The sequence below is a fragment of the Trypanosoma grayi genome, assembly GCF_000691245.1.
Source record: "Trypanosoma grayi strain ANR4 Tgr_9_V1, whole genome shotgun sequence".
NCBI lineage: Eukaryota > Euglenozoa > Kinetoplastea > Trypanosomatida > Trypanosomatidae > Trypanosoma > Trypanosoma grayi.
This window is the reverse complement of record NW_008825628.1, coordinates 1-26,160: the sequence shown is the minus strand read 5'-3', so window position 1 is coordinate 26,160 and position 26,160 is coordinate 1. Positions and strand designations below refer to the sequence as shown.

The 26,160-nt window shown below is 53.6% G+C and overlaps 12 protein-coding genes across 12 annotated transcripts; all 12 read left to right on the top strand.

Annotated features, from left to right (window-relative positions):
- Positions 1-26: 26 nt before the first annotated feature.
- DQ04_00091110 (putative ATP-dependent zinc metallopeptidase, putative,metallo-peptidase, clan MA(E), family M41) lies at positions 27-2,102 on the top strand (the record flags this gene model as incomplete). Its single annotated transcript, XM_009308105.1, has 1 exon — positions 27-2,102. One exon carries the CDS (start codon positions 27-29, stop codon positions 2,100-2,102), a length of 2,076 nt encoding a protein of 691 aa, XP_009306380.1.
- A 572-nt stretch (positions 2,103-2,674) lies between these two features.
- DQ04_00091100 (hypothetical protein) lies at positions 2,675-3,775 on the top strand (the record flags this gene model as incomplete). Its single annotated transcript, XM_009308104.1, has 1 exon — positions 2,675-3,775. The coding sequence occupies one exon, from the start codon at positions 2,675-2,677 to the stop codon at positions 3,773-3,775; it is 1,101 nt and encodes a 366-aa protein (XP_009306379.1).
- Positions 3,776-3,973: 198 nt separating this feature from the next.
- Positions 3,974-4,594, top strand: DQ04_00091090 (hypothetical protein; the record flags this gene model as incomplete). The annotated part of the gene is made up of 1 exon (XM_009308103.1): positions 3,974-4,594. One exon carries the CDS (start codon positions 3,974-3,976, stop codon positions 4,592-4,594), a length of 621 nt encoding a protein of 206 aa, XP_009306378.1.
- A 720-nt stretch (positions 4,595-5,314) lies between these two features.
- DQ04_00091080 (hypothetical protein) lies at positions 5,315-6,907 on the top strand (the record flags this gene model as incomplete). The annotated part of the gene is made up of 1 exon (XM_009308102.1): positions 5,315-6,907. The coding sequence occupies one exon, from the start codon at positions 5,315-5,317 to the stop codon at positions 6,905-6,907; it is 1,593 nt and encodes a 530-aa protein (XP_009306377.1).
- A 229-nt stretch (positions 6,908-7,136) lies between these two features.
- Positions 7,137-7,976, top strand: DQ04_00091070 (putative TRAF3-interacting protein 1-like; the record flags this gene model as incomplete). Its single annotated transcript, XM_009308101.1, has 1 exon — positions 7,137-7,976. One exon carries the CDS (start codon positions 7,137-7,139, stop codon positions 7,974-7,976), a length of 840 nt encoding a protein of 279 aa, XP_009306376.1.
- Positions 7,977-8,276: 300 nt separating this feature from the next.
- DQ04_00091060 (phosphatidylinositol 3-related kinase) lies at positions 8,277-16,769 on the top strand (the record flags this gene model as incomplete). The annotated part of the gene is made up of 1 exon (XM_009308100.1): positions 8,277-16,769. One exon carries the CDS (start codon positions 8,277-8,279, stop codon positions 16,767-16,769), a length of 8,493 nt encoding a protein of 2,830 aa, XP_009306375.1.
- Positions 16,770-17,050: 281 nt separating this feature from the next.
- On the top strand, positions 17,051-17,545 carry DQ04_00091050 (hypothetical protein; the record flags this gene model as incomplete). The annotated part of the gene is made up of 1 exon (XM_009308099.1): positions 17,051-17,545. The coding sequence occupies one exon, from the start codon at positions 17,051-17,053 to the stop codon at positions 17,543-17,545; it is 495 nt and encodes a 164-aa protein (XP_009306374.1).
- Positions 17,546-17,804: 259 nt separating this feature from the next.
- On the top strand, positions 17,805-18,206 carry DQ04_00091040 (hypothetical protein; the record flags this gene model as incomplete). Its single annotated transcript, XM_009308098.1, has 1 exon — positions 17,805-18,206. One exon carries the CDS (start codon positions 17,805-17,807, stop codon positions 18,204-18,206), a length of 402 nt encoding a protein of 133 aa, XP_009306373.1.
- A 208-nt stretch (positions 18,207-18,414) lies between these two features.
- Positions 18,415-21,753, top strand: DQ04_00091030 (hypothetical protein; the record flags this gene model as incomplete). The annotated part of the gene is made up of 1 exon (XM_009308097.1): positions 18,415-21,753. The coding sequence occupies one exon, from the start codon at positions 18,415-18,417 to the stop codon at positions 21,751-21,753; it is 3,339 nt and encodes a 1,112-aa protein (XP_009306372.1).
- A 317-nt stretch (positions 21,754-22,070) lies between these two features.
- Positions 22,071-23,912, top strand: DQ04_00091020 (hypothetical protein; the record flags this gene model as incomplete). The annotated part of the gene is made up of 1 exon (XM_009308096.1): positions 22,071-23,912. The coding sequence occupies one exon, from the start codon at positions 22,071-22,073 to the stop codon at positions 23,910-23,912; it is 1,842 nt and encodes a 613-aa protein (XP_009306371.1).
- Positions 23,913-24,132: 220 nt separating this feature from the next.
- DQ04_00091010 (hypothetical protein) lies at positions 24,133-25,191 on the top strand (the record flags this gene model as incomplete). Its single annotated transcript, XM_009308095.1, has 1 exon — positions 24,133-25,191. The coding sequence occupies one exon, from the start codon at positions 24,133-24,135 to the stop codon at positions 25,189-25,191; it is 1,059 nt and encodes a 352-aa protein (XP_009306370.1).
- Positions 25,192-25,480: 289 nt separating this feature from the next.
- Positions 25,481-26,160, top strand: DQ04_00091000 (RNA helicase; the record flags this gene model as incomplete). Its single annotated transcript, XM_009308094.1, has 1 exon — positions 25,481-26,160. A coding segment is annotated over one exon (680 nt), but the record flags the coding sequence as incomplete, so codon positions are not given.

Below are 26,160 nucleotides of genomic sequence, written 5' to 3'. Positions count from 1 at the left end.
TTTTTTTTTGAATTCATACAGCGGCGATGTCAGGTGCCCCGCGCCCCACCCAGGGCGGGCAATCTGTCTTTGAGCAAATGTACTACCAGCAACAACAGCAACAACAGCTGCAGCAGCAGCAGCAGGTGATGCAGCAGCCACTGTATGATCAGCAACCTGTCAATGCGCAGCAACAACTACAGTACCCAACACCGCCTTCTCCGTATCCACAGCAATACGGTCAAAATTCAGCACAGCAGCTGTACGCGGCCCCATATACGCCAATGCCACCGCCCCCACCTCCACCGCCTTATGCTGCACCTCAGCAGGACAACGATTATTACAAGGGTTTCTATGATGGTGTGATAAAGCCCTCAGGTCCTGTTGTCGGGAGCGCTGTCAGCTGGCTTGCACCTCTCTTTGTCAATCTCGCCCTCTTCGTTGGCCCCCTCTGGTATATGCGGCGGAAGTACTTGCAGGCTCTGGGACAGACAAAGGCCAATGATGCGGCAAAGAAGAACCCGATGATGGGGGGACTAATGGATATGATGAACCCCATGAAGTCTAAGAATTACCGCGTGGAAGTCAAGGGCATCACCTTCTCCGAGGTTATTGGGATTCCCGAGGCAAAGGAGGACCTGAAGCAGTACGTTGACTTCCTTAAAGAGCCAAAGAAATTCACTCGCCTTGGTGCTAGACTTCCAAAGGGCTGTCTTCTGACCGGACAACCGGGAACAGGTAAGACGTTATTGGCCCGCGCTGTCGCTGGTGAGGCGAGCACACCTTTCTTGAGCTGCTCTGGTGCAGACTTTATCGAGATATTTGGTGGCAGTGGGCCGAAGCGCGTCCGTGAGCTCTTTGCACAGGCCAAAGAAGCCGCACCGTGCGTCGTCTTCATTGATGAAATCGATGCCATAGGGTCCCGCAACCAAGGTGGCCGAAGCATGGGTGGCGGCGGAAGCAGTGAGGAGAACCGCACTGTAAACCAGTTATTGGCTGAGCTCGATGGTCTAAGCAGCAAAGAGGCGATTGTGGTGATCGCCGCTACCAATTACCCTGAGGCTATCGACAAGGCTCTACTTCGCGAGGGGCGCTTTGACCGCAAGGTCAATATTCCCATGCCGGACAGGGAAGCGCGTCAAGAGCTTTTTGAGTTCTACCTAAACCGCATTATCACAGGTGATCCCTCGTGCAAGCCAAAGGTGCAGGTCTTTCGCACGCGGAAGGAGGGTGAGGGTGGCGAGGCTGATTCAACCTCGCCTAGAGACAAACAGACAGTGGAAAATGCATCTGCTGTAGAGAAAAAGCCTGTTATTGAGGAGAAGCCGATTGAGGTCAAGGTCGTCCCAGGTGTCAGCAACAAGGAGTACGCTGCGCAGTTGGCTGATCGTACCCCGGGTGTCTCGCCCGCGCAAATTTCGACAATTGTAAACGAAGCCGCTTTAACATCTGCTGTGGCGGAAGAAGAGGTTGTTCCGTTAAAGACGCTTCAGGACAGCATAGATGACGTTCTGATTGGTAAGAAACATCGACAGCGAATGAGCGACGCCTCGCTCCAGCGAACGGCTTATCACGAAGTCGGTCACGCCATCATGGCGTGGACGTCGCCTCTGCAGAAGGATGTTGTGAAGATCTCTATCATTCCGCGTGGGAGGGCTGGCGGCTACACACAGCAGGTGCAGGATGAGGCCCTGGAGCCCCGCACTGATGTATTCCTCTTTTCGCAACTCTGCGTGCTGATGGGGGGTCGTGTTGCGGAGCGTATATTCATGAAGGATATTTCAACAGGTGCCATGGATGATCTTCAGCGGGCCACTCGCATCGCATTGGAGAAACTTCTTTTGTACGGCATGTCCAAGTCTATAGGCCAACTAGCGTTCAAGCCGAACGATCGTAATGAGGGGCGTGCGTGGATGAACTTTTCAGAAGACCTACACGCGAAGGTGGAGGAAGAGGCCCGTCAGCTTGTTGCGGCGGCGTACAAGCACACAGAGAAGACCCTGCTGGAGAAGAAGGATCTCCACGAGAAGCTCACAATGCTGCTACTCGAGAAAAAAGAGCTGATGAAGGACGACATTGAACGCATACTTGGCCCCCGCCCTGTAGAAGCACCATCAAAGTAAAGAGGTGACTACCGACGTGTTATAACGTGATGATGCTGGATGGCAGCGTCCCTTTGCGTTTGCCCGGCCTCATTTGTATGTGTCCTGTGTACGTGTGTGTTGGTGTTTTTCTTTTTCTTGCCGCCGCTCGGTGTATTCACTGGCGTTTTTTAAAAACCCCGAAGAGGCAAGAAACAAAAAAAAAAGAGGAAATAAGTTGAAACAGAAGTGAGGAGAAACGCTTTCGCAAAGCCCTGAGACATGTGGAAGGGTTAGGTTCCCGGCTTAGGTTTTCTTCGCGTTTTAGTACTATTTTCTTTTCTTCTGTGTCGTGCCTTCGAGCATTTTCATCGTTTTGCCACGAAGTCGACGGTAACGGAAATAGGGATGAGGAGATATTGTGTGAGGGGGAGCAAGGGGCTAATGCTCCCACGTATAAATGGCGAGGAACTATGATATACGCATGCTTTTGACTTCTCTTATGCCTCTTTCTTTCGGTTATTCCCCGCCCTTTGCCCTTTCCTTTAGCGGCGGTTTGTTCTTTGGCACCGTGCAGGACTTCCCTCACGCTGCTGTTTCACGGCGTGGTGGCCATGACGGAGACAACCGACACGCCGAAGGACATATTTCCGCTCTTGCAGCAATTGCGAGACTCCTTTGATGAAATTGTGAGCACCCTTCAGAACGACGAACGGTGCGTGCGACAGGAATGGGACAAACTTCAAGAGGAGCGCGACCGCATGATGAAGGACATCATGCAGCTGCACTTGCAGCCGGGGAGCTCTACGAGCCCCATTAAGTCGGCACTTTACCGTGCGCCGATGCCGCCTGCAGCAGCGGAAGAAGGAGCTGGCGCCCACGAGCAGCTCCCTGGCGCGTCAAAATCAAATGGTCTGGTCAGAGGTGACACACATGATAAGAAGGGTTGTGCTACAAACGCCTCTGTGCCGATACGGAGGGAATCTGACATATGGAAAGGCCTCCGAAGTGAGATTGTAGACATTCGCTCTCCGTTGTGCGGCGGTGGCGACAATCCAAAGCGACGCCCAAGAACCGATAGCGGCCAGAAGACCATTTCTTCGGTATTACTCTCGTCTCAGACGCACCTCGAAGAGCGGCCGACTTCAGGGCATACGCGAAGCCCCAGCGCATGCGTGGATTACGGCGATGAGTCCTGCATAATGCATACAAACCCACCCTCAGGTGGTGGGCCGTTGCGTCATCGTGCGACGGGAATCACGTCTACATTGAACCAGGCCCGCCTACGAGCTGTTCCACCATCTGTTACGCCAGCAAGGGGCGGCGCCTACGCTGAAAGCGGTAGGCGAAACTCAACGCAATCTGCTTTACAGGGACGAACTTTTTGGATCAACGTGTGGCCTTGTTTCGGCACCTTTGCATCCTCTGTGTGTAAACCAAAACGTATTGTGGTGCATGGCAGCTACTGTTATATGGAGCAACTCACCGAGAAGGCCGGCATTGAAACGGGATGTCGCCCTGCCCCAAGCGTCTTGTACGAACCTGATGGTCGCCCAATACGTTCACTTGTGCAGCTCATGCCTGAGCAGCACTACCTGCTGTTCCCGAGCGGCGGGTTCTACCGCAAGGAGGCTGTCCCCGCCGCACTACTAATGGAGCTGGTGCGGGCCGCCAGGACGACACTCCAAAACCACTCTGTACATCACGAGCGCTGACGTGCAAGGCACATTGGTGCCTCTCTGTGGTGGCTTCTTCATCGTTTTGTGATGGTATGGGTAGTGCTAGGTTGAGGACGCTGCATGCATACCTACCCAACTGACTACATCATGTGATTGGTATTTTTTTCTCTGCCTCCTTTTTTTTTGTTCTTTTTTACTTGTGGGGCCCCAATTCTTCCCCTGTAGAACTAAGGTATGGTAGTGGGTGGTGGCAACAAAGATGGAGATCGGCGCCCTCCGCCCATGCTAAAGGCGGAACGCCAAGCTGCTTTTCGCCGGAAGGTCCGCAATGGGGTGCTGCTACACGGGCGTGAACGCAAAGATGCCGAGCGGCGCCGCATGGAAGAATACCGACGTCTCTGTGAAGCCGAAGGAGTGCACTCGAAGCGACTGGAGGAGTACGACATGGTGCGGAAGCAGGCGGCTGGTTTATTGAATGAAAAGCTGCAGAGCGTTGATTACGACCAGAGCCTCACAAACACTGAGAAGAAGAAGCGCAAGTTCAACCTCAAACGAAAGTACGCTGCGGCAACAGTGACTGAGCTTCTAGAAAAGAACGAGAAACGCCATAATGCGATGACAAAGGTTGAGCAGTTTCAGAAGAAGCGCCAAGAGCAGATTGAGGCGGCGAAGTTGGCGAAGAAGGAGCGTGAGGAGATGAAAGTCAAATGCATTCGCCAGAGACAGGAGACCAACGCTCTGTATGCCAAAAGGACCCGTAAAGGGCAGCCCGTCATGAGTGGCCGGGTCGAGTCGCTGCTTAACAAGCTTCAGCAGCAGCAGGAGCAGAAGAAGAAAGCCGAGCGTGAATTTTGAGACGGTTAAACGTTACAACTTCCCTGGTGGTTTTCTTTATATTCATTCTTTTCGTGTGCGCCATGCGAAGAGTCGAGTAAAACCCCAAAAAAAAAATCAACAGCGTCCTTATATTTAACTGTTGTCTTTTGTTGCTTTATGAACTCCTGCAGCCAAAGTCTTCTGGGTTGGTGCACGTGCGATTTTTCCTTTTTTTTTTGGTAGTTACAGTCACAGCTCAAGCACCACCAGAAACAGAAGTAGACGTATATGACCGACTTGTTCCTTCACTTCTCCGTACTCGGGTACTCTGTGGGGCTGATATTGGTGTGCGCTGGAGTTCTTTTTCCCTTAGCGGTGATGGGGCTTCGTTCGCGTTCGGTGTTTCGCAGAGGAACGCTTCGACCACCGGCTGCATTTCAGTGATGCATTTGTGGAGTCAAAGGATGCGCAGCTGCCTCTCTGAAAGCGCTGAAGGATCCAATTGTGCCGTTGGATTGGTGTATTTCGCTTCTGTGGCTGCATTGCTTAGTAAGACTGACTCTGTGTGCTTGTTTGTGTCAATGTTTGTTACAGATGCAAATCCTGTACGATGCTCTTGCGCGGTGTGGTTTTTGTCCTTCTCTTAGTTCTTTCTTGCACCGATAGTGCGCCTTCCTCACCGCGCACACACGGAACCAGGTGAAAAGTGGGGAGTTGGACGAATAGTGTGTAGCCGTTGTGTGTCAGAGCGCGTTGCGCATGCGTGCTTTGCGACAGTCTGCGCGTCGCGTGGTCTCTTCGCCGCGCGCTCCCACTTGGCTACTGCAGACACGTTTGCAAACAAGTGGTAATGGCAGTGACGCTGACGGCAAGGGCGAGGGCACACGCGTGTCTGCCCCCCTGGGCAAACCGCCCATTGTTCTGCACAGCGCTAGAAGCAAGGATGTCGTCGACCGCAAGGTGCACGACACACTTCAGGGTGATGGTGACAAGGCCACAACCGCGAGGCCTACGGACGGGCCGATGCAGCCGGACTATGGCCCTCTCCGCGCCACAGGGCTGTGGAAAGTAGAGGAGGTGGTGGATGCACAGCAGTCAAAGGTGGACTTCCGTCGCATTGACGATGTGGAGAGTGAAGTCATTGAGGCGCTGTCGCAGCCAGATGACGCGGTGGTGCCATACGAGGAAGAGGAGGCGTGGAAGCACAAGCTGATGTTTGTTCATAAATTTAAGAAGACACCGAAGCACCTGGCGTGGCGTGAACTCGGGCAAGAGATTGAGTGTCTAGATTGCATCATTGACCTGGATGAGCACCGACCGGAGGAGATCTTCACCATTTCTTTCTTCTTCACTGACAAGAAGTCCGGGTTGCGGGACCTTGTCTGGAGCGCGCGCAACGACGTGTCGTGCTCAGAGGGCCTCACGGATCTTCTTGCGGCGGTCGGGGCGTGCCTGGGCCGTGCCAATGTTCATCGGACCATACGCTTTGACGACGCGATGGGCACGACGCGAGACATCTCTATTCGAAAGGTTTCACGATACACGTCAGATGTCACTCTTGCATTCCGTCCTGCTGAGCGGTACAACAAGTACGAGCGCAAATCTGAGAAGGATGAATATGAACAGAGTATGGCAGAAGAGGGAATGAGCACCTGGGGATTTCATCCGGCGCTCATGGACTCCGAGTACAACACGTTGGATTATCAAGATCCACCTGGCACATACACTGCCGTGTTCTCTGCCCACGCCTTCAGCTTCATTTGCCTCCGCGCCATCAATCGGCTGTTGGCGAGGCCGATGAAGGACTTTTACCGCCCCTCGCAGCTTATGCGCACCGCAAAGGTTCGGAAGGAAGATGACGTGGGAATAGTACACGCCATGAAGGGGTGGATGGGAATTGAAGAACGTGTGTACCCCCACTACACTCCGATTGAGGCTATTCAAGAGCACTGGCTTGGTAAGGATGCACCTTTTAGTATGGTTGCCATCGTTAACAAGTTACGAGAGATGACGTACCTGAAGCGGCAGAACCCGGAGTTTCAGTCGTGGCTGTCTATTCGTCACCACGACACGCACATCGCTCTGCGGAATATTGGACTCAAGATGGTGGGTGTCGGAGCCAGTACGTTGTTTGTTCCGGTAACACATAACGCAACGGTGAACCGTCTTCTTCCCAAATCACAGCAGCGGCGACTGGAGAGCCGATTCTCCCTTAACGCGCTCCTTGACATGCCAGATGAGACGCGACGTCTTAACGAGTTTAAGAAACTGACTGGCCACGAGCGCATCACAGAGACACGGGAAGGTGACAGCAACACTATAGGGCCTGCTGATGGCAGAGAGAAGGAATAAACAGGCGTGGGAAGAAATGAAAAAAGGTTCAACCTCTCAATGCAGCTCTCTCTATATGTGGGGAGTGACTGCTGTGAAGGTGTGTCTTGCGCTCCCCCGTGTGCACTGCCACGAAGATTCACTTGTTTGAATTTCCCTTTTTTTGGTAGTGGTGGTGTAGTGGTAGTAGTTGTAGTATAGTGGTAGTGGCGGTGCTTTTGCGCACTTCTTTTTCGCTGTGTTATGGCAAATGGGCGACACGGAGGTAGACTTCTGGACGCCGACGATAGAGGCTTTTGCACCACTGCAGCTCGACGGCCCCGAGCTCACGCCGAAGCTCCTTAAACGGCCACCGTTTCGTTTCATTGCTGATATTGTGACGTCCATCAATACCCGCTTCGCCGCATACGACCATATTTTTCGTCCTGAGCAGCTGGACCCTGCCAACATTGATAACAAAGAAAAGAAGACTGAGTATCTTACAACGCTAGTAAAGTACGTTGGTTCCCTCCTTGGGATTAAGATCGACGTGAATGTGAAGAAGATTCTCTCGGGTAGTGAGCCAGAAAAGACCAACGTTTTCCTCCAGTACTTGGCAATGGCAGTGGGATACGCACAACAGGACAAGGCTAAGAGAACCCAGGAGCTGAAGCAGCAGGAGCAGCAGCAACAACAACAACAAGAACAACAACAGCAGGGAACAGCGACTACAGTACCGCCAATGACTTCGTCGACAACTATGGATGCCCCGCGCCAGAAGTCCATGCCGAGGCGGATCTCCAACCCATCAGAGAGGGCGGCAAAAAAAGTGGAAGTTCTGCGTGAGGCGAGCGAGTTTTACAATAAGATCAACAGCTACGGCCTCCTCAAACTGGACCAGCCTCAGTCGGTGAAGGAGGTTGGTCAGAGCATTGTAGATATGTTCAGGGGGCTTCAACAGGAGAAGATGGACATACAACCAACATCGTTGCCAGTGGATGCACTTGAAACGGCTATCAAAAGGCAGATAGAGTCTATTCAGCAGGTCTCTACCTTAGAAGAGGAAAACAATACGGTAATAGAAAAGCTTGAGGTGTTGCTTACCTCTTGAATAATATGTGAAATTGTGTGGAATACTTATTTTGCATTCCGAGAGCCACACGACAACAAAAAGCAAAATCAATTGGGAGACACGAAAAAAAGTGGTGTGCTGTTCTCCCTTGTGACGTAGTGCTGCGTTTTGTTTTCTCCGTTCCTTCCAGGAACCTTGTATGCCGGTGCAAGGATAGTATAAAGACTGGTGATAAAACGTTAAATTACCGCCTTGCGGGGGAGACCAAGAACAAAAAAAAACAAAACATAAAAGCAAAGAACAGCAAGGAGGAGGCACTCAGTCAAGAGACACGCCGATATGAAGCACGGAAACGCCTTGGGCGAGGCGCAACGGCAGTCCGCACCGTGTCGTTTATCCGCTGCGGTGAAGCGCCCGCGCGACTCACTGGAGAACTCCGAACCGATCCGCGAAGCGGTATGGGCGTTTGGGGAGCGGGCCATGCAGCTGGAGGCGGAGGTTTTCGCCGCCAACGGCCCTTCTGCCACAGCTCGGGTGAAGGTGTGGAAGCTTTTGCTGGATCTTCGACCGTTCATCTTCGCCGCGCTGCCGTCGATGGGATACGAAATCCCTGAGCCAATGCGTAAGTCGTGTCACGCGGACATGCGGCGTGTGAGGAAGTACGTGTGGATGACCCTCCGCGTGTACATGAGCGTTGCCCGCCTCGGGGGGGCTGTGCCCGACGCCCTGCTCCACTGCGTACTCTCCCTCTTGTCGCTTCTTCCTGCTGTGGGGGTCCTATCGCTTCCGTGTGCCGCCGACGAGAGGTTCTTCTTCGACGGCATTCAGTTCACCCTCACGGCGCTGCGCCTCCGCTATCCGTTCCTTTTTTCCAAGCTACTGAGCGGGCTCCTTCGGGAGGACACCATGGGTGCATTTATCTTCTCTTCCACGCAAAGGGGGCCCTCAACGAGCGTGCGTTGCACTATTGAAATCGCAGACCCACCGGAGGTTAGTGGAGTGGCGGCCGATGCAAAGCAGCTATTCACATCCACTATAATCGCAGAAACACCATATGAACGACTGTGTGTTGCGCGAGGACTTTGCAACGTCATGGGTGTAATTTTTTCATTTTGCGTTCCGGTGCAACCCACACTGCGTGAAAGAAGTGTTGTGCTTCGTTTGGCGTGCAGTTGGCTCGCTGTGGATGTACGGGAGGGTTCTGTGGCAAGATGGGAAAGGGGAAGCGCAAACACGCCGGCTGAGAGGAAATCCAGCGGGTCCAAGAGCAGCGAGGACGAGACCAACCCACTGGTTGTGATCCACACGACGGCTACATCCTTGCTACAGACAATGTTAGAGAAAGGGCTCCTTGTGAAGGTGCTGCATGGACCCATGCTGCTGTACACACTGACGCAGAACCTGTACGAGGCTTCGCAGATGAAGTTTAGTGGTCGAGAGACGCTCTGGGAGTTAAAGTTTCTCCGTTGGCTTGTTGAAAAAGATGATAGCTATAATGCTTTACCGCCGCAGGCCGTCAGTAATAGTTTGAGCAAGTCAAGGCCTCTAGAGACATCAGAGGCTTCTTTCTCATCGCGTGAATGGTTAACTGAGTTCTTTCTTCAGACAAGAATTTCGGTCGATGCGATTTTCGCGTTGATCGGAGGCACCAATAATCAGGAAGGGTTAGAAGTGTATGAGATGGCCGCGTTGCTGTTGTCCCTGCTCCGCGAGGCCGTATTACGCAAAAATGGAGTGGACAGACTTGTGGAGCTGGCGTTCTGTGATGTTGGTGCTGAATTGGTAGATGCTGTGCTAGGGGTGCGCGTCATGCTGCCCATGTTGTGGTTTTCAGACATGTCTACACGTGTATGTGTGTTGTACCAACTTTTTGATCTATTCCCAGAGGATATTGTCGCATCACTTTTGAGGAAACACCTCTCGCACCGTTGTGTGTATGAGGCAGCGTCGGGACACGTGCTAGCTGCCGCAAACGCATCTGTCCTCCTCAATGAGGGCGACGCAGCACAAGCTGCTCTTCTACACGACGCGTGGACGCGGTTGCTTAGTACGGGGGCTGACGAGGCACTGGATGCCGTTGTGATTCTCGCCCGCGTGGGTGAGGGCGCCGAGGTGGAGCGGGCGGTGGAGGAGTTGCTGCGAGTGTTGGCCGCACGCCGTGCGGTTGTGCGCTGCCCTGAACCACCGCTGCGGCTCTCACTTCTTTACGCGGAACTGCTGAGGAAGCTGCCGCTGCAAAAGAGTGCGCTGGCCGTCATTGTGGACGCAATCCGGGCTCAGATGACAGAGCAGGAGGTGGGCCTCTGGTGCCTACTCGGAATCGTCCGTGGCTTCAGGGAACGCGTTGCTCGGCGCTGTTATCACAGCACAGGCACTGCGTCAGCGCAGCGGGTGAGGCGGGAGGAAGCAGATACGGGGATGAACACCGTAGTGGAGTCTCTGGAGGAAATCCGTGTTGTTCTCGACGCGCTGAATTTGTTTCTACCCGTGCTTACAGCTGAAGATAGCAACGACGAGAGCATTGGTGTGGAGCTGCAGATTCTGTTTTGGGAGCAAATGGTGGCACTCATGACAGAGGTGTGTGCCCTACACGAGTGGATGCGTTCACATGTATCAAGGAGTGACTGCAAAGAGAAGAAAAAACGCGTGGATGCGAATGCCTCTGTTGGGAAAGAGGGCCATGGGCTTGACCTGAGCGATGACGTCATTGTTGTGACACCCAATGATCAACTACAGCAGCACGATGCAAATGTTGTTGGTGGTGATGAGAACGACATGGAGAGTGGGTCCAGCGACAGCGTGGACAAGTTGCTGCGTGGTATCGCAGCAGGAGTGGAGGGATTGGGCTGGGCGGCGCACACACTTTTCCTCGCGAGGCAAGTCGTGGTGGGTGGCGACACGCTGAGAGATATGTTTTTCGCTTTCATCTGTCTGTCTGTAGCAGTGTTCCCTGTGCGGTGGAGCGCAATGGAGGGACTTGTTTTGTTGCACGGCATGGGCCATCGCACAGCTTCGATTCGCGGTGGCTATGCTGCTTTGGTCGTATTTCTGCAGTTCACGCGATGGGGCGCTGCCGAGGCGGTGCAATTCTTCCGTGAGAGTGTTTCGCGTTTACAGGAGGCAGGGGAAGCGCAGCTTCTGCTTCTGCAGCTTGAAACTCTTCGGGCCGCCTTCAGTGATGAGTGGCAAGCTACTCTCCGACAGGGTGTTCGCCCCGGCGAGCACTCTGCTGGCGTCACATGTCTCCCGCTGAGTGTTGCCTCGTCGCCGCGGCACGGGCGGGACGACACAGCATGCTGTGAGATGCTCCACGTGTGTGCAGGGATTTGGGAGCACAAGAACGCCACTCCGGCATCGATGTCCGCCGCCTTAGATGCGGCCCGCGCAATCATGACACATCTGAAGTGGTGGGTGAATGACTTGTGCTGGAGGGATCCAGGTGTGATTCACACATCGTTTTTCAAGGCCATGTGCAACGCGGAACAGAAGGATGTGCAGCACGTTGTGATGAACCATCTCGATGATATTCTGCCCCCCTGTCTGCTTTCAGAGGACGGAGCGGAGAATCTTCAGGGGATTCGCGCGCTACTCGGTGGGGATTTCTCTCTGGAACGAAATATTTCTGGAGCTATTGCGCACATCTTACTCGAGGATGCGCGGGCACCCCCTTCGGTGAAACTGGAGAAGTTGAACAGTCTCTTTGGAGTCGTTGGAAAGCAGCTGCGGGAGCTTCCCAAGGTGATTGAGCACTCACCCAAGTCACTCATTGTGAGCCTGATGTACCTTGAGGGCGGAAGGCGGCTGCGCAAGGAAGGTATGGGACAGCACAGCGACAACAACACGGACTGCAGCTATCAGAACAGTAAAGGGGGTGCACTTTCTGAGTTTGATATCGCCGTGGAATTGGCGCTCTCTATTGGCGAGTGTGGTCCACTCGCATCTGACATTGCACAAGCGTTGGAGATGCCGACAGAGGGGGCGATGGAACAGAGAGCGCTGACGAAGTACGTCTTTGGCGTCTTAGACAAGGTAGCGCTCAGTCTTGGCGTCAGTGATGGCGTGAGTACGAGCTGCCTCGTCTCCACGTGCACGGCGCAGCGATGGCTCTACGGACTCAGAGCGCTGATCCACTACCTCGGCGGGCACGCCACACTTATTGCGCCGAAGTTACCCGCCATCTTGGAGGAGTGCAGTATGCAGCCGCAGCTCATTCGATCTGTGTGTGCCGTGTGGCGTGATCTTCTTCTTAACTGTACGGTGGACTACCTCAAGGAACACTCTCCCGCCATTGTGGTGGACCTCCTCAGCATGGAACAACAGGCCGAAGGGGATGATAGCGATGCTTTGTTGCTGCTTGAAGCAGCCGTGCGGGTAGTGTATGAAGGTTCCTCAGAGGAAGTCTTTTGGAAGTCCTACTTCAAAGTGATGAGTCACACAAGTATGCTGATTCGTCGTCTGCGGGACGACAGTGGCAAGTCGCTATCCTGTAAAGTGACACCAGACGTGGCGGCGTACTCACCACTCAAAGATTCCAGTGCAGCGGTTGTTGTGGCTGGTTTCCTCTCAGTAATGCAGTCTAGTTCCATTAAATGCAAGGAAATGTTTGTGTGTGCGCTATACGAGTACCTTTCGACAACGGACAGCACAGGACGGATGGAAATGACTCATGTTGCTGGAGCAAGCGCACAACTAATCCCCACACTTTTGAAATGTGCATGTGAGTTGCGGGAGGAGTATGCTCAGTACGTCTTAGCCTGTGTTGGGATGATAGGCGCCATTGCGTACTCGCACACCACAATACCAGGGGATGATGAGCAGTCCCTCCAACGGGGCAACGCAGCACCGTCATCAAAGGCCCGATTTGCCACCACGTTGCAGCCAGAGAAGTTTCTGCCAGAGGACGTGCTGAACTGGCGCACTCTGGCGCACAAGTTGCTCAGTGTACACTGCCCACGTGCACTCGCGAACACTGCAGACCCCACAATGCACGACCGTGCCGCCTTTGGTGTGCAACAGCTGCTTCGCGTGTGCGCTGATGCCGAACGGAAGTTGAACGGCCACCTGCCGCTTCTGGAACGAGAGGTATTATACGTGGAGGAGCTGCAGCGCTATGCGTGGTGGTCACACTTGGACCCGACGTGCCGGCAGATGCTGGAGGGCTATACCACGACGGAGTACACCGCACGCATCCTTCAGAAAGCAGAGCCGCACAGCCCTGTGTATACCACAGGGATGACATTCCACGTTTGGCTCAAGGCGTGGTTCTGTGATCTTGCCCTGCGATGCGACGGTGTGTTTGGACACATGATGGATGCGCTGCGCAACATGGCAAAGGCAGACCATGCCCTCATGTCTTTTCTGATACCCCACATCATCGTGCGCCTTGTTCGGGATGGGAACAACATTCACAAAGATGCTGTGATTGATGAATTGAACGTGCTACTCAGGACAGCTTCAACAGCCACTTTAAGTGGGAAGGAAAAGGGACTTTCACTTCACTCGCAGAATCTCATTATGGAGGTTGCTACATCTACCGCGGAGGCACATAGTGTGGAAGAGCATGTGCAGCAGGTTTTTCACTTTCTAGAAGATATTGAGCACTTGTGTTTAGTTTTGCTACGTGCGGTTCGTGGCGGGAATCCGAAATTCTCGGAGGACATCAACAAGAGCGATGTGGTAGCTGTTATTGAGGCGTGCCAACACTTCCTTTCCCGTATAGAGTGGACAACGAGGGTGGAGGCTGCTGTTGCTATTGGGAGTAATATGCGTGCCCTGCGGTACATTGAGGGTCAGCGGTATTTGCCAACAGTCAGTGTGGTCATCCAGGAGAATCTTCCGCTTCAGCATATATTTGCCGCGTTGGGCGATAGGGACTCGTCACGCAGCCTTCACCGGACACAGGAGCTCCAACCAGAGGATGCAGCTTTCTCGTATGAAAACAATGGAGAATGGAATTTGGCGCTGCAAGCGTGCGAGTTGGTGCTACAACAACGTCCCAACAGCGTCACCCATCAGCTTACTGCACTCCACTGCATGCAACAACTGGGGCAGCTACATCTCATGTCTCGCTACAGCCAGGCACTTCTGGTACAGTCCACGCGCTCCCCCAGCGATGGGGAAGGGTCTGATGAGTGGTGCTGGCAGGCACAACCAGCAGCATTGCAAAACTACGCTAATGAGGCAGCGTGGCGTCTCGCCGAATGGGAAACTATAGAGACACGTCAAGATCTCCCTGTGAGTCTTGCGCTACCGATGGTCTCCTTCACCAACTTTCTTGAGACAAAGGGCACACTGGAGGAAGTTCGCCTTGCGTGTGCGGCACAACGTCAGAAGATTGCACCCGTCATTCGTGCAGCTTGTCGAGAGAGCTACATTCAGGTTTACCCGCATGTGGTGGTACTGCACGCCCTAACGGACGTTGAAACCGCGGCGGAGTTCGTTGCCGCCTCACGGACGTCCTCTCTGGGGCAGGACGACGAAGTGACTTCATTCCACTTGAGCTCTAGTGTGGATGCCAGACGACTGCAGGAGTTTGAATCCCTATTGAGTCAACGTGCCGCTTTAACCGACACCACTCTAGAGACTCAGGAGCTCTTAATATCTGTCCATCGCTCCATTTATCGGTCCTTTGGCATGACTGAAGAGGTGACCAAGACGTGGATGCACCACGCAAAGTTACTGCGCAACGAAGGTTTTCTGGAGGCCGCACTAACTGCTGCAAAGCAGGCAAGATTGGGCGATGGATTTATCGACACGTCGTATTACACCACACTGGCGAAACTTTTGCATGAGATGCATATGCCGAATCAGGCCATTGAGCTCGCTGAAGATCTAGCCAACAACGGAGATATCCCCTCGGTGACTCGCGCAAAGCTGAGGGTGCTTGTCACGAGATGGAGGCAAGACATTAGCTACCAAACGTCGCAAGAGGCCATCACAGCGTATGAGTCTGCACTACAGATGCACGCCACTGAAAAAGCCCACCACTATCTTGCCTTGTTTTACGACACCTTGTACCACTCCGCGCTAGAGTCGAAGACAATGCCGGAGAAGGCCTCTCAAGAGGAGGAAAACAAGAAGGTGGTGAACACCGTCAAGTCATATGTACTACGGGCAATTGACCACTTTGGGAAGGCGTTGCTGTTGGGCGGAAAAACGGTGACCGTGTCTCTTCCGCGTATGCTTACGCTGTGGCTCAACTGTACTGTGCTTCTGTCGGCGATAGCAGCAGATTCATCGCGGAGCTCAGCCCACGCCGCCTCCGTGATGCAGGAGTTGAACAGCATGATGGAAAGGTATCTTCTTGACAGTAGTGTAAAGCTGCCGGCTACCCTCCTCGTTACGGCACTGCCGCAGCTGCTGTCACGCATTGGGCAGGACAACGCCAGTGTGGTTGGCATTATAACGCGGACGGTGGTTGACCTCATGATGACATTTCCTCAGCAATGTCTGTGGCAGGTGCTGCCGATTGCATTTAGCAAGCAGACCGGTCGCAGTGAGACGGCGCGTCAAGGCATTGTCGCACAATTTCTGAAACTTGTCCCGGCAATGAAGAAAATGGTGGAGAACATGTCGGCTCTTTTCAAGTCTCTTATTGATCTCTGCAACTGCCCTGCGACGTCCCTTACAAGTGGTCGTACGTCATCGGAGGGGTCGCTCGCTGGGCAGTCGTTCATTCAGAAAATCCAGCGGATGCTGCCGTCGGCAGGCATCATCCTACCGACGATGGCGAACTTGTCGCCGAATGTCATGTGTGTCGCAAACACCAATGCCGTATTCTCCGGTTCCGCGACGTTTCAGAGTTTTGAGGACCGTGTCGTTATTATGCATTCACTACAAAAGCCGAAGCGTATCACGGTAATCAGCAGTGAGGGTGCCCGGGTTCCTTTTTTGTGCAAGTCGAGGGATGAGCCCCGCAAAGACATGCGCATGATGGAGATCGCATCTCTGATGAACACCTTCTTCCTTATGGATCCCGAGGCGCGGCGGAAGCGATTTTCATTGCGTCGGTACGCTATTGCTGCGCTTACCGATGACTGCGCTGTTATTGAATGGGTGAACAACCTCAGTCCATTCCACAAGGTTGTGGATGAGTGCTACCTCTTGAACGGAACAGGTGTACGAATCTCTCAGGTCAAGGCGTGGAAGGCACAGGTGGATTCTGGTAACCTCAGTAAGATGGACATGTTCGAAAAACACATTCTTCCCCGAACCCGACCGGTGCTGCACAACTGGTTCCACAACAACTTCTTTAGCCATCAGGAATGGCACCAGGCGCGGACCATCTACACACAGGCAACTGCACTCTGGAGCATTGCGGGGCACATTGTTGGGCTTGGGGACCGACATGGCGAGAACCTGATGATTGACCTGCGCCACGGGGAGTTGATGCATGTTGACTTCGCTTGCATGTTTGACAAGGGTGAGATGCTCGAGGTGCCCGAGCGGGTGCGGTTTCGTCTGACGCAGAACGTTGTGGACGGAATGGGCGTGCTGGGCGTTGATGGACCGTTCCGCATCACCTGCCAGGTTGCGCTGCGCTGCCAAATGAAAAACAAGACTGCCGTTATGAGTGTTGTGGAAACACTACTTCACGATCCTCTTGTGGAGTGGAAGCGGCAATCGTCGACATCGAGGGACAGGTTTGACCCGAAACGACTAATTGAGCGCGTCTCACGACGACTAGATGGTTTTCTTGACCTGTATAGCCCCAACCACGAGAAGGACACGCTGGCGCTCGGGTGTGAGGGCCAAGCCTCGCGCTTGATTAGTCACTCCTCTGCTCTCGAAAATCTCTCTGAGATGTACATCTGGTGGATGGCGTGGTTGTAACAATTGGACCGGTCGCAACGATGACCCGAGACATGGGAGAGAAGGAGATGGAAAGAAGGGGAAGTGTAATATTAACAAAAACAAATGCGTGAACTTATTAACATCAGTGTGAGAGATATTAACAAGAGCGAAATACGGTGGTGCGTTATATTTGCAGTGAGATTGTATCTTGCGCCCATTTATTCTCGGGCAAGGATTTGAGAAATCATTTATTTATTTTTCTTGTGGTTTTTCTTTTCACTCTACGTCCAAATACGTACGTGCGAGATGGGAGCGCTGGGATGAAATGGCTGCTTCGGCTCGTCACTGGGCGGAACAGGAAGAGGACCCCCATCCCGCCTAAGCCGTACGTTGATACGGCGTCAGCCATGAAACACATGACAGACACGCGGCTGTACGACCCAGACGACTTGAAGCACATTGATCCTGAGAGGCCGCACTGGCAGGACCCGCGCTTCGAGTCGCGTGAGAGCGTCCCTTTTTTTGACTTTTGGGGATACAACAGGGACTGGAGCTGGACACTTTTCAGACTCTCTGCCTTCCTTTTCGTTGGCGTCTTCTACTGGGAGATGCGATCACTGGTGTACATGCAGAAAGACCCCCCAAAAGTTACAAGTAGCACTACGATATCGCCGGTTCCGGATTATGCGAGGGACGAAAAAGCCACAGAGGAGGAGCTGCGTGCCGCTGGGTTTGCCTATGTCGGTGTGAAGAAGTTAGACCACCTCGGGCTAAGAGGGAGTGATGTGGCGCAGCAGGACAAGAACGAGGTCTAGTGTGAATCTCTGCGTGTGGGGGTCTATGCTTCGGTGTGTGTGTGTGGGAGGGGGTGTTTGTTTGTTGGTTTGAGAGTTCTGTGTGCAGCTCCCACACTCCTCGCCCTGCCCAGATACAGACGCCATGCCATGTATAATGTTGTGTGGGACGGTTGTTTTTGTTGTACACCTACTCTGGCCTGCTCCAACTGTATCATTTAAAGAAGGAATAGAGAAGGGCGCGATGAATGACATATATGCCAGACGGCTCGCGCAAGGAATGATGTTCCACCAGCTGATGCGTTCACATGGGACGCTTTGGGCGGCGACGCAGGTGACGAAGGAGAAGCTAGACTACAACTTCATTCGGGAGGAGATTATGCGGTCCAATGGGCGACGTTCTATGCCGCTTCTCGTTGGCGCCGCCGCGGAGGAAAATCTCCATCAGCTGCACCTAACACACTTAACGGAGCACTGTGCGTGGGGTGAGAGCGCGAGAGCCTGCGCTGTTCACCGCCAAACGCCGCTCTCGCAGCATATCGCAGCGATGGGCCGGATGGCAGAGACAATTCATCAGGCCAAAACTGGCGCCACAGTGCAGAGTCTTGTCAATGAGCAGCTGGCCCACATTGATGGTATTAGCTCCTTTGAGGAGGAACCACTGCTTGAGGATGGAGATTGAGCTCAAATAGTCTGCCGGCCACCTCGTCGTCAAACTTCTGTCGTGGTGTTTGCAAGACGAACGCTGCTCTGTTGGCATCAATTTTTCTTCACTTTCACAATTTTTTTTTTGTTTGTTTGCGTTTTCACCACGCTGTGTGCGCTTTTGCTGATGTGTATTTTTTGTTTGTTTCCTTCTGTTACGTGGCGAAGGAAGAAAAAAAGGCGAGATGCCCGTCTTCCCGTGGAAAAAAAGCACAAAGGGCAAAAACGCCGCCGATGACGCCGCAGCAACTGCGCAGTCTGTAGAGGCGGAGTCAGAGACGAAGGCGGAGGTGGAGGTGGAGGCGGAGACCAACGCACCACAGACAAGCGCTTCCCGTCGGCCGTCCCTCAAGTCGGGCACGATAGAATCCGCCGCCACACAGCAGGCAGCGCAAGGCCCCGCTCCGAATGTCAGCGTTGCGGTGCCGCCACGTCACGGTTCGCCACCGGTGCGGCACGGACAACACGTGGCGGTGCCACACAACGCCACCATACCTCCTAACTTAGGCAGCAGGCCGCAAACACCAAGGAGTGGGCAGCTGTCTCCGTCAGGCCAGTCAGGCGCTCTGTCCCCACCGTCGACAGCGATGCCCCCGAAAATGCTGCCGATGAAGGGGCCGCCGCCGCCAGGAATGATGAAGATGATGAAAGGACCGCCACCGCCGGGAGCCAAGCTCGTCAAGGGGCCTCCGCCACCAGGAATGATAAGGATGATGAAAGGACCGCCGCCGCCGGGAGCCAAACTCATCAAGGGGCCTCCGCCACCAGGAATGATGAAGATGATGCACCCCAGTGCGTTACCACCTCGACAGTCACCGTCCCCACCTTTGCGGGTGTCCCCGCCACGGCCAACTCTGCCCAAGAAGTCACCGCCAGCTACTAGGACGCCGCCACTGTCGTCATCACCTCCGCTTCCTCCTGTTTCCCCGAAGCAGGTAATTCCAATAAGCAAACAGGAAGTCGAAAAAGCTTCGACCCCACAACATGTAGACGCAAGTGCCAGGCGGTCCGAATCGCCACATGAGGGACCGACGGTGAGGACAAAATCGGAGTCGCCGTTGAAGACGCGGCTGGACGCCCCGCGTAATGATGCCGACAGTGATAGCGAACTTCAGTTTGTCGTAGAGAGCGCGTCCGCTGGTGCTGCGACTCCAGTTCGAATGGAAAACGATGGAAAGAGGCCTAGTCGTTCTCCTTCCAAAGCTTCTTCACTTCAGTTTCACGCGGATGAATCAGCGGGATCGGAATTGTCGTTTGTTCTCCAAGTTGACGAAGCCACAGCTCCACAAAAGAGCCAAACGTCACGGCGGAACTCTGGAGCGCCGTCGAGAGTGGGGGACTGCTCTTTGAACAACGGCGCAGATAGAATGAATGGCACATCCAAGGCTGGAGTGAATGTGGTAGAGCAGACGGGTTCAGGGCATGTTCAGGCCCCTCGCGTGGCATCTAGCACGACCTCCTCGGCAGAAAGAAGACGGGAAACCCCCAAAGGGCAACGCTTGAAAAAAGAGCTCATCGACTCCGAGGAAAGCACGTCCATCTCTCCTCTTGCTCTTGAAAATACCGAGAAACGACCTGGAGCTGATGTTGCTGTCAATTCGCCGAAGGATACGGGAGGTGAGGGGGATGAGGAGTGCATGATGGCACCCGTGTCGGAATCAAAGCTTACCCCAAGTGTGCGAAACCGTATTGCAGAGCAATTTCTCTCACTTCTTTGCCCTCAGCAATTTTACGGGAAAGTTGTTAAACTGCATCGTATTCGGCTCGTCAAGGCAGGTCATGAACCTGCACCTGGCATTAAGGAGCATAATACCATTTATGTCGCAACAAAGGGGGTTTTGCCCAATCAGTTCTTTTACCCACAGATGCGGCTTTATGAGGCTGACGGAGTGCCGGTTAGTAGTCATGATACTCCTGGACATTTGGACACACCTATCGTCCTCTACGAAGCGGCACCGGGTAATATGCTGTTCGCCGGTACAGAACTTGAGGCAAAGCATATTCTTGATGGCAATGCGTCAGCAACGAGTTGCTTTGTATTGGAAAAATCTGCGATCGTCTTTAGAGATCCGATGAAGTATGTGCTTCCAATAGCTATGCTGACTGTGCGGTGGATTCCGTATGCTGTGGTGCAGTCAGAGCCACAGTGTCCTGTGCATCACAAAGAACTTCAACTGTTTGATCGCTACACAAAGGAGCTTCTTTGCGCTTTGTGCGTCTCCAAGAGTGGCGCCCATGTCTCCCACCTGGTTGTCATCCCAGATGTCCTGAGCGGAGACTCCCGCCGTCGAATTATGGAGGCGCTGTCGGAAAAACTGCAGCAGGGACGGCAAAACGCCGCACACTGGGTTAATCAACATCAGCGAATTGTGTCTGTTGTGAAACACAAAAAAGATGCTGTGAACCAGCAGTTCGACTTGTTGTTGGCGGCTGTCAACTCCAAAAGAGAAGAGTTTCTTGAGCACTGCGATGCGGCATTCGGATTCGCGTTAGGAGGGGTCGCCAAGGAGATCCTTATGGCAGATGAGAAGGTGCGCTTACTGAAATCTGCGATTGATCACCTACTTACGGAAAGTACAAAACCACTTTACTCGATGCAAATTGCAACTGTAGCGAATGCGTTACATGCATCTGAGGAGTTCCCGCGGCCCTTTTCAATGGATTCGCTTAAGATCCCGGCTCTTTCCCGTGAGTTGACGCCTAATTTAGAAGGTGTGATGACAGAATTACAGCTTGTCTCACCGATGACGCCAAATCCGAATGCTCAACGTCCCCACTCTCCATTCGGTCTCCTGTCCCGCGAAGAACAGCAACAGTGGCGGCAAGAAGAAGAGGAGCGAAGCCATTTGTCGCGAAAAAGAACGCCACTGAAGCATTCTTCTCCTATAAGGAGGGTGAGATTGGGCCATGGTTCACGAGAGAGCTCTGGTCGTGTGGGTGGCACTCCCCCTCGCCCTGCGGGTCCAAGTAGATCACCGCGCCGGCGTTCGATGCCACTTGTACCCCGATATGAGGAGCTGAGGGGCATACCAGATGAAGGTGAGGTGCTACCCCGATCACAGCAACATAGCCAATGGGTGGCCGTACCGGGGTGCCGCGGAACATGCATATTTGATGTTCCTATCCATGAATTGCTAGCCAATGATGATGACATGAAGAACCATCGAGCAAGACCCAAGTTTCTGCAATGGGTGCTGCGGGTGGAAGATCCAGGGGATTGGGTGGGTGTTGGTGTCGGTGTGGGAGGCAGCCTTGAGGCTTGGGCTGTGAGCCGCACGCCTGATCTCAGTCACCTCTGGGTGGTGACTTGTGGTGACAGCAGACACACCTTCACCCTCCGTGTGACAGTGAACCCTAGTGTGGGTCACGCAAAGCTGTCAATTCACGACGGAAAGGGAAAGCAGCTTGATGACGGACGCATACCGCAGTGGAATGCAACACGAAGCTGCTACCCACAGGTTACATTTGGTGGTCGAATTGGTGAAGTTCATCTCATTGATGGTCCTCATATGATGTCGAAGTGAGGGTTTCCTGTTCGATCAATCACGAAATAGGTTGCCGTGCGAGGGTCGGACCACCTGATAAATAGATAGTGAAGGTGGTTCGGCTGAATGATAAACAGGAGTGCGCTGAAGAAGAGTGCCATCTTGAATTGTTTTTCTCCTGCGCTAGTGTCACTGGATTGGGAAGTGAATGCAAACAGGGAAGGGCGAAACGCCATGTCTGCAGTTGTGTTTGTACAGAAGAATTAAAAATCCTTTTTTTTTGTTCTGTATTTTGTCACTCCCTAATGGTTTTTTTTTTTCAGCATAGTACAAGGAATAGTGGAACAGATGTGGCGATGCCCTTTGGTCTGGATGATCTTCTTCTTATCGTTGCATCCGCCTCACCTCTGCTATGGGCGAAGCGTGGGGACGTGGTAAGGTCTGGCGTCTACAAGATGGTGTCGCTGGCAACGAAGGACGCAAAGAAGGCGGCGCAGCGGGCGGAGGTGGCCACGCAGCATTACGTTGCACCGTATGCGTTGCTTCCTGGCATTGACATTGGGGAGACGTCCGGGGAGGTTACTGCTACTTCTACTGCCGCTAATGCTGCTGATTTAGGAGGTGGTGAACTTGTGGCCACCAGCATCGCGAGGAAGTATGTTGGGGAAGCGGTGCGTGACTCCCCATGCGTTCCGCACCGCCACTTTCGCCGAGCAAAACCGGGGCGCACGCCTGTCACGGCTCTTCTTAGCTATGCTCCTGAAGACGTAGTGGCGTCACTTGGTCGATACAGTGTAGTGGAGGTGAGCCACCTTTACGAGGTGATGGAGCAGGAAGGTTCCTGGGAGGCAGCGCTGAATGTGACCGAAGGTGCAAAGACTGGCGGACACCACGCGTACCTTATAAAGAAGAATATGGAGATGGCAGTGCGGACGCTTCTGCTCGCCGGTGAAGTGCAGCGGGCGGTGGATTTTGTCCTGGTGTATGCAAGTGAGATGATACTCTCTGATGAATTGCTGGTGGCACTCTTCGACGCCTGCCGGAATTCGGAGAAGAACAGCCTGGCGCTGTATCAAAGCCTCAAGCCATTTCATTCAGAGTGGACACCCGCCGTGTATGCGTGTTGTCTGACCGTGAATGCCCGGTTCAACTGGCAAGAAGCACTAAATCTATACAATGAGTACATGGAGCAGGAACAGGAGCAGCGGCAGCCTTTGGCACGCTTCTTGACAGACGTTGTGTGTGGTACGGGTATCATGGGTAACTCAAAGGGTGTAGAGGATGGTACTCTGTCATCACAAAGACAGAGTTTGAAGTTTGTTTATCACATCATCATGCCACTTGTTGCCGATCGACGGACAGAGCTTCTGCAGAAGTGCTACAGACAGATGGTGACCCATGAGCCAGAGTCTGCTGTTGTTGTTTTGTTGAGGTGCCTTCACACAGCGGCTGGGAGGGAATTGGCTGTGCAATGGTTACAGGAATCTTCAGAAGCAGCATGTGATATCCCTCCGCCAGACACGAGGGATGTTGTGAAGTTGGCTTTGAAGCTTTATCGCAGAAATCCCAATGTGATGAACCTTAACTCTCTTCTTAAGGTGATCATGGCTCAAAATCCAACGACTCTACATGAACATGTGGGTGTGGAATTGCAGCAGCACCTCGCTGTAGTTGACATGACGGACAATGATGCGTCTGTCCTGGCTCGCACAATCACTGACAAATGTGGGCATTGGAAGTTGGCATCCCAATTCATGTCGTCGATGGTGACACGCAAACAGTTCAACGTGCTCTCACCCTTATCGTACCACGTAGCACGCCAAGGGCGGTGGTCGCTGGCGTCACAAGCGATGGCGGTGTGTTTGTCGAATCGTGGTGCCTTTACGCCGGCCGAGTTGTGCCTCTGCGTTGAGTCATCTGTGTTCGCGGGGCGATGGAAAAGTGCAATGTTTTGGATGGAGCGGGCCCACAGCCACGGCGTGCGGCTGCCGGCCGCCGCGTATGACAATGTTTTGGGCGTGACAAGGCACTGTTCGTGGGCTTCCGCGCTGCGTGCCGTGACATCGATGCACGAAGCAGGTGGACTCTCATCGGAAAAAGGAATTCTCCACGTACTGGAGTCGACCGCGGCGCAGGGACAGGTCCGCAAGGCACTGACCGTCATCGCGGCCACGGGCAACGTCTACTGGACACTGTAGCCGCAACTAGAAGAACGGCACGGTTCATATACTCACATGCGCTCTGCAGTTCTTTGTTTTTGCTTTTTTGCCGTTGTCTGTTTCTTCTACCCATAGTGACACCTACATTTTATTGTGTGCGTGTGTACCTGTTTAGTGAGGTCATTTCATACTCCCTTCTCTTTTTTTTTTNGGGGGGGGGGTTCTGTAATGTGTTTTCTTCCTCTAGTTGCTCCAGAAGATGGAGTGCGAGGCAAGACGCAAAGTCAGGGAGTGGCGTCGTGTGGCCAAGGACGCGGCAGCTGTAAAGCTCCACGACGCCGTTGATCTCACACTGCACCCGGCGGTTGAGCGGGCGACGATGCCCGGCCTTACGCCGTTCCGCAGGCTCCGCACTAGCGACATCCTCACAGAGCTCGTGCAGCTCCCATCAGTAGCAATGACATCGCATGTGAGTTTCATCTTTGGCGCTGTGTGGGTGCTGAGTCAGTTAGCTCGCGGCGCTCAAACTCCGACAAAGGGCGTCGCGCCTCTGCGACTCCTCATTGGGGTGCTGCTTGTGCTTTTACATATTCGATTCATAAGATGGCGACAGCCGGTTGTAAGCACTGTGTCGAATGCACTAGATGTGTCAGGTTCAGCTAGGGGGCCGTGCCGTGTTGTCGATAAGGTGCTCACTATCACTAACTCCCACGCAGGGACGCACGCCGATATGCCACATCACTTCTCTTGTGACTCCAACGCCGTGGCTTTCGAGGACGAACACTACTCGGGTGATGCATTAATTCTGGACATTAGTGGTCTTCTGAAGGACGCGAGCAATGACGTCGATGACGACAAACCGCGACCCATTACTCGCCACATCATGGAGGACGCCATTGCGCAGTGTGGCCTTTTGCTACAGCCTGTGTGGCGGCTTCTGCTAGTGACGCGCCACGTCTGTAACTATGGCGATGCCGCGTGGAAAAATGGGTTCGCATACCTTGAGCCAGAGACAGTGCGGTATCTTGCCGAATCCTTTCCGTTGCTGCTGTTGGTTGGCACTGACGCGCCATCCGTCGATCACCCCGATGCAGCCCCTATATGTGAGGCGGCACACGGCGCTCTGTATGATCGAGGAATAGCTCTTCTCGAGAGCCTACAGTTTGATGCGGTGCATTCTCTCTTCAAGGATTCAAGAGTTCTTCGCGGTTCCATAATGACTGTCTTCAGTACAACACAGTCATTTAAGGATAGTCGGGGATGTCATGTAATATTTTTTCCCATGCTGAATTCAAAGTGCGAGGCAGCAGTTGAGTGATATGATTCTGTACAGTGAGCACCATTCGAAATTGGCAGTCAGTCGGTTTTTTTGTGGTTTTCATTGGTTGTTTTTTTCAAGTCGGTGGATTGATAACTTGACTTGATTTGGTTTTCTTGGCTTTGCTTGTGAGCGAGTAATGCGGCTGTTCCCTCTTGTCTTTTTCGCCCTTCGCGTCGCTCTTTTCCTCCCTACTCTGCCTTGCAAGAGAGAGAGAGAGAAAAGGGGGCTGCGCTTTGGCTCTCGCATTTTCCCCCCACCCCAGGGGCCCATACACACCTCTTGCTGCATGGCCACTCTGCGCGAATGTTTGGGGCCTCTCGTCTCATACTTTCCCCACACCGCCTTCACAACGGTGCAGGAGCGCGTCATGCCAACATTGCTGCAGTGCGACGCCAACGTTGTTGTGGCGGCGCCAACTGGAAGCGGCAAGACGGCCCTACTGGAGGCGGCGATGCTGCGCCTCTTCAGAGACCGTCTTCTCCCGCTGTCGACAGACACAGGAAGCACAGGCTGCCGCAGCGCCAACGCAGTGGAAGGGAGAAAAACGGTGTACATTTGCCCCATCAAGGCACTTGCCAGCGAAAAGTACGCACTGTGGCGGGAGAAGTTTCCTGCCCTCTCAGTGGCGCTCGAGACAGGTGACCAGGAACTGGCGCGATCGCACGCTAGTGGAGTCCCTGATGTCCCAAACGCGGACATTATCATCACAACACCCGAGCGGTGGGACAGCATCACACGACGGTGGAAAGAAGGTGTCGTTTGGAGTTTGGTGGCGTCGGTGGCGCTTCTGCTGCTGGACGAGGTTCACACTGTGAGTGAGGAACGTGGCGCTGCACTGGAGGCCGTAGTGAGCCGCATGAAAGCAATAAAGGCTTCAATGAGCAGCCGTGGCCCGCGCTCCTATACGACCCGCTTTGTCGCGATCAGCGGGACACTCCCGAACATTGAAGACTTCGCCGAGTGGCT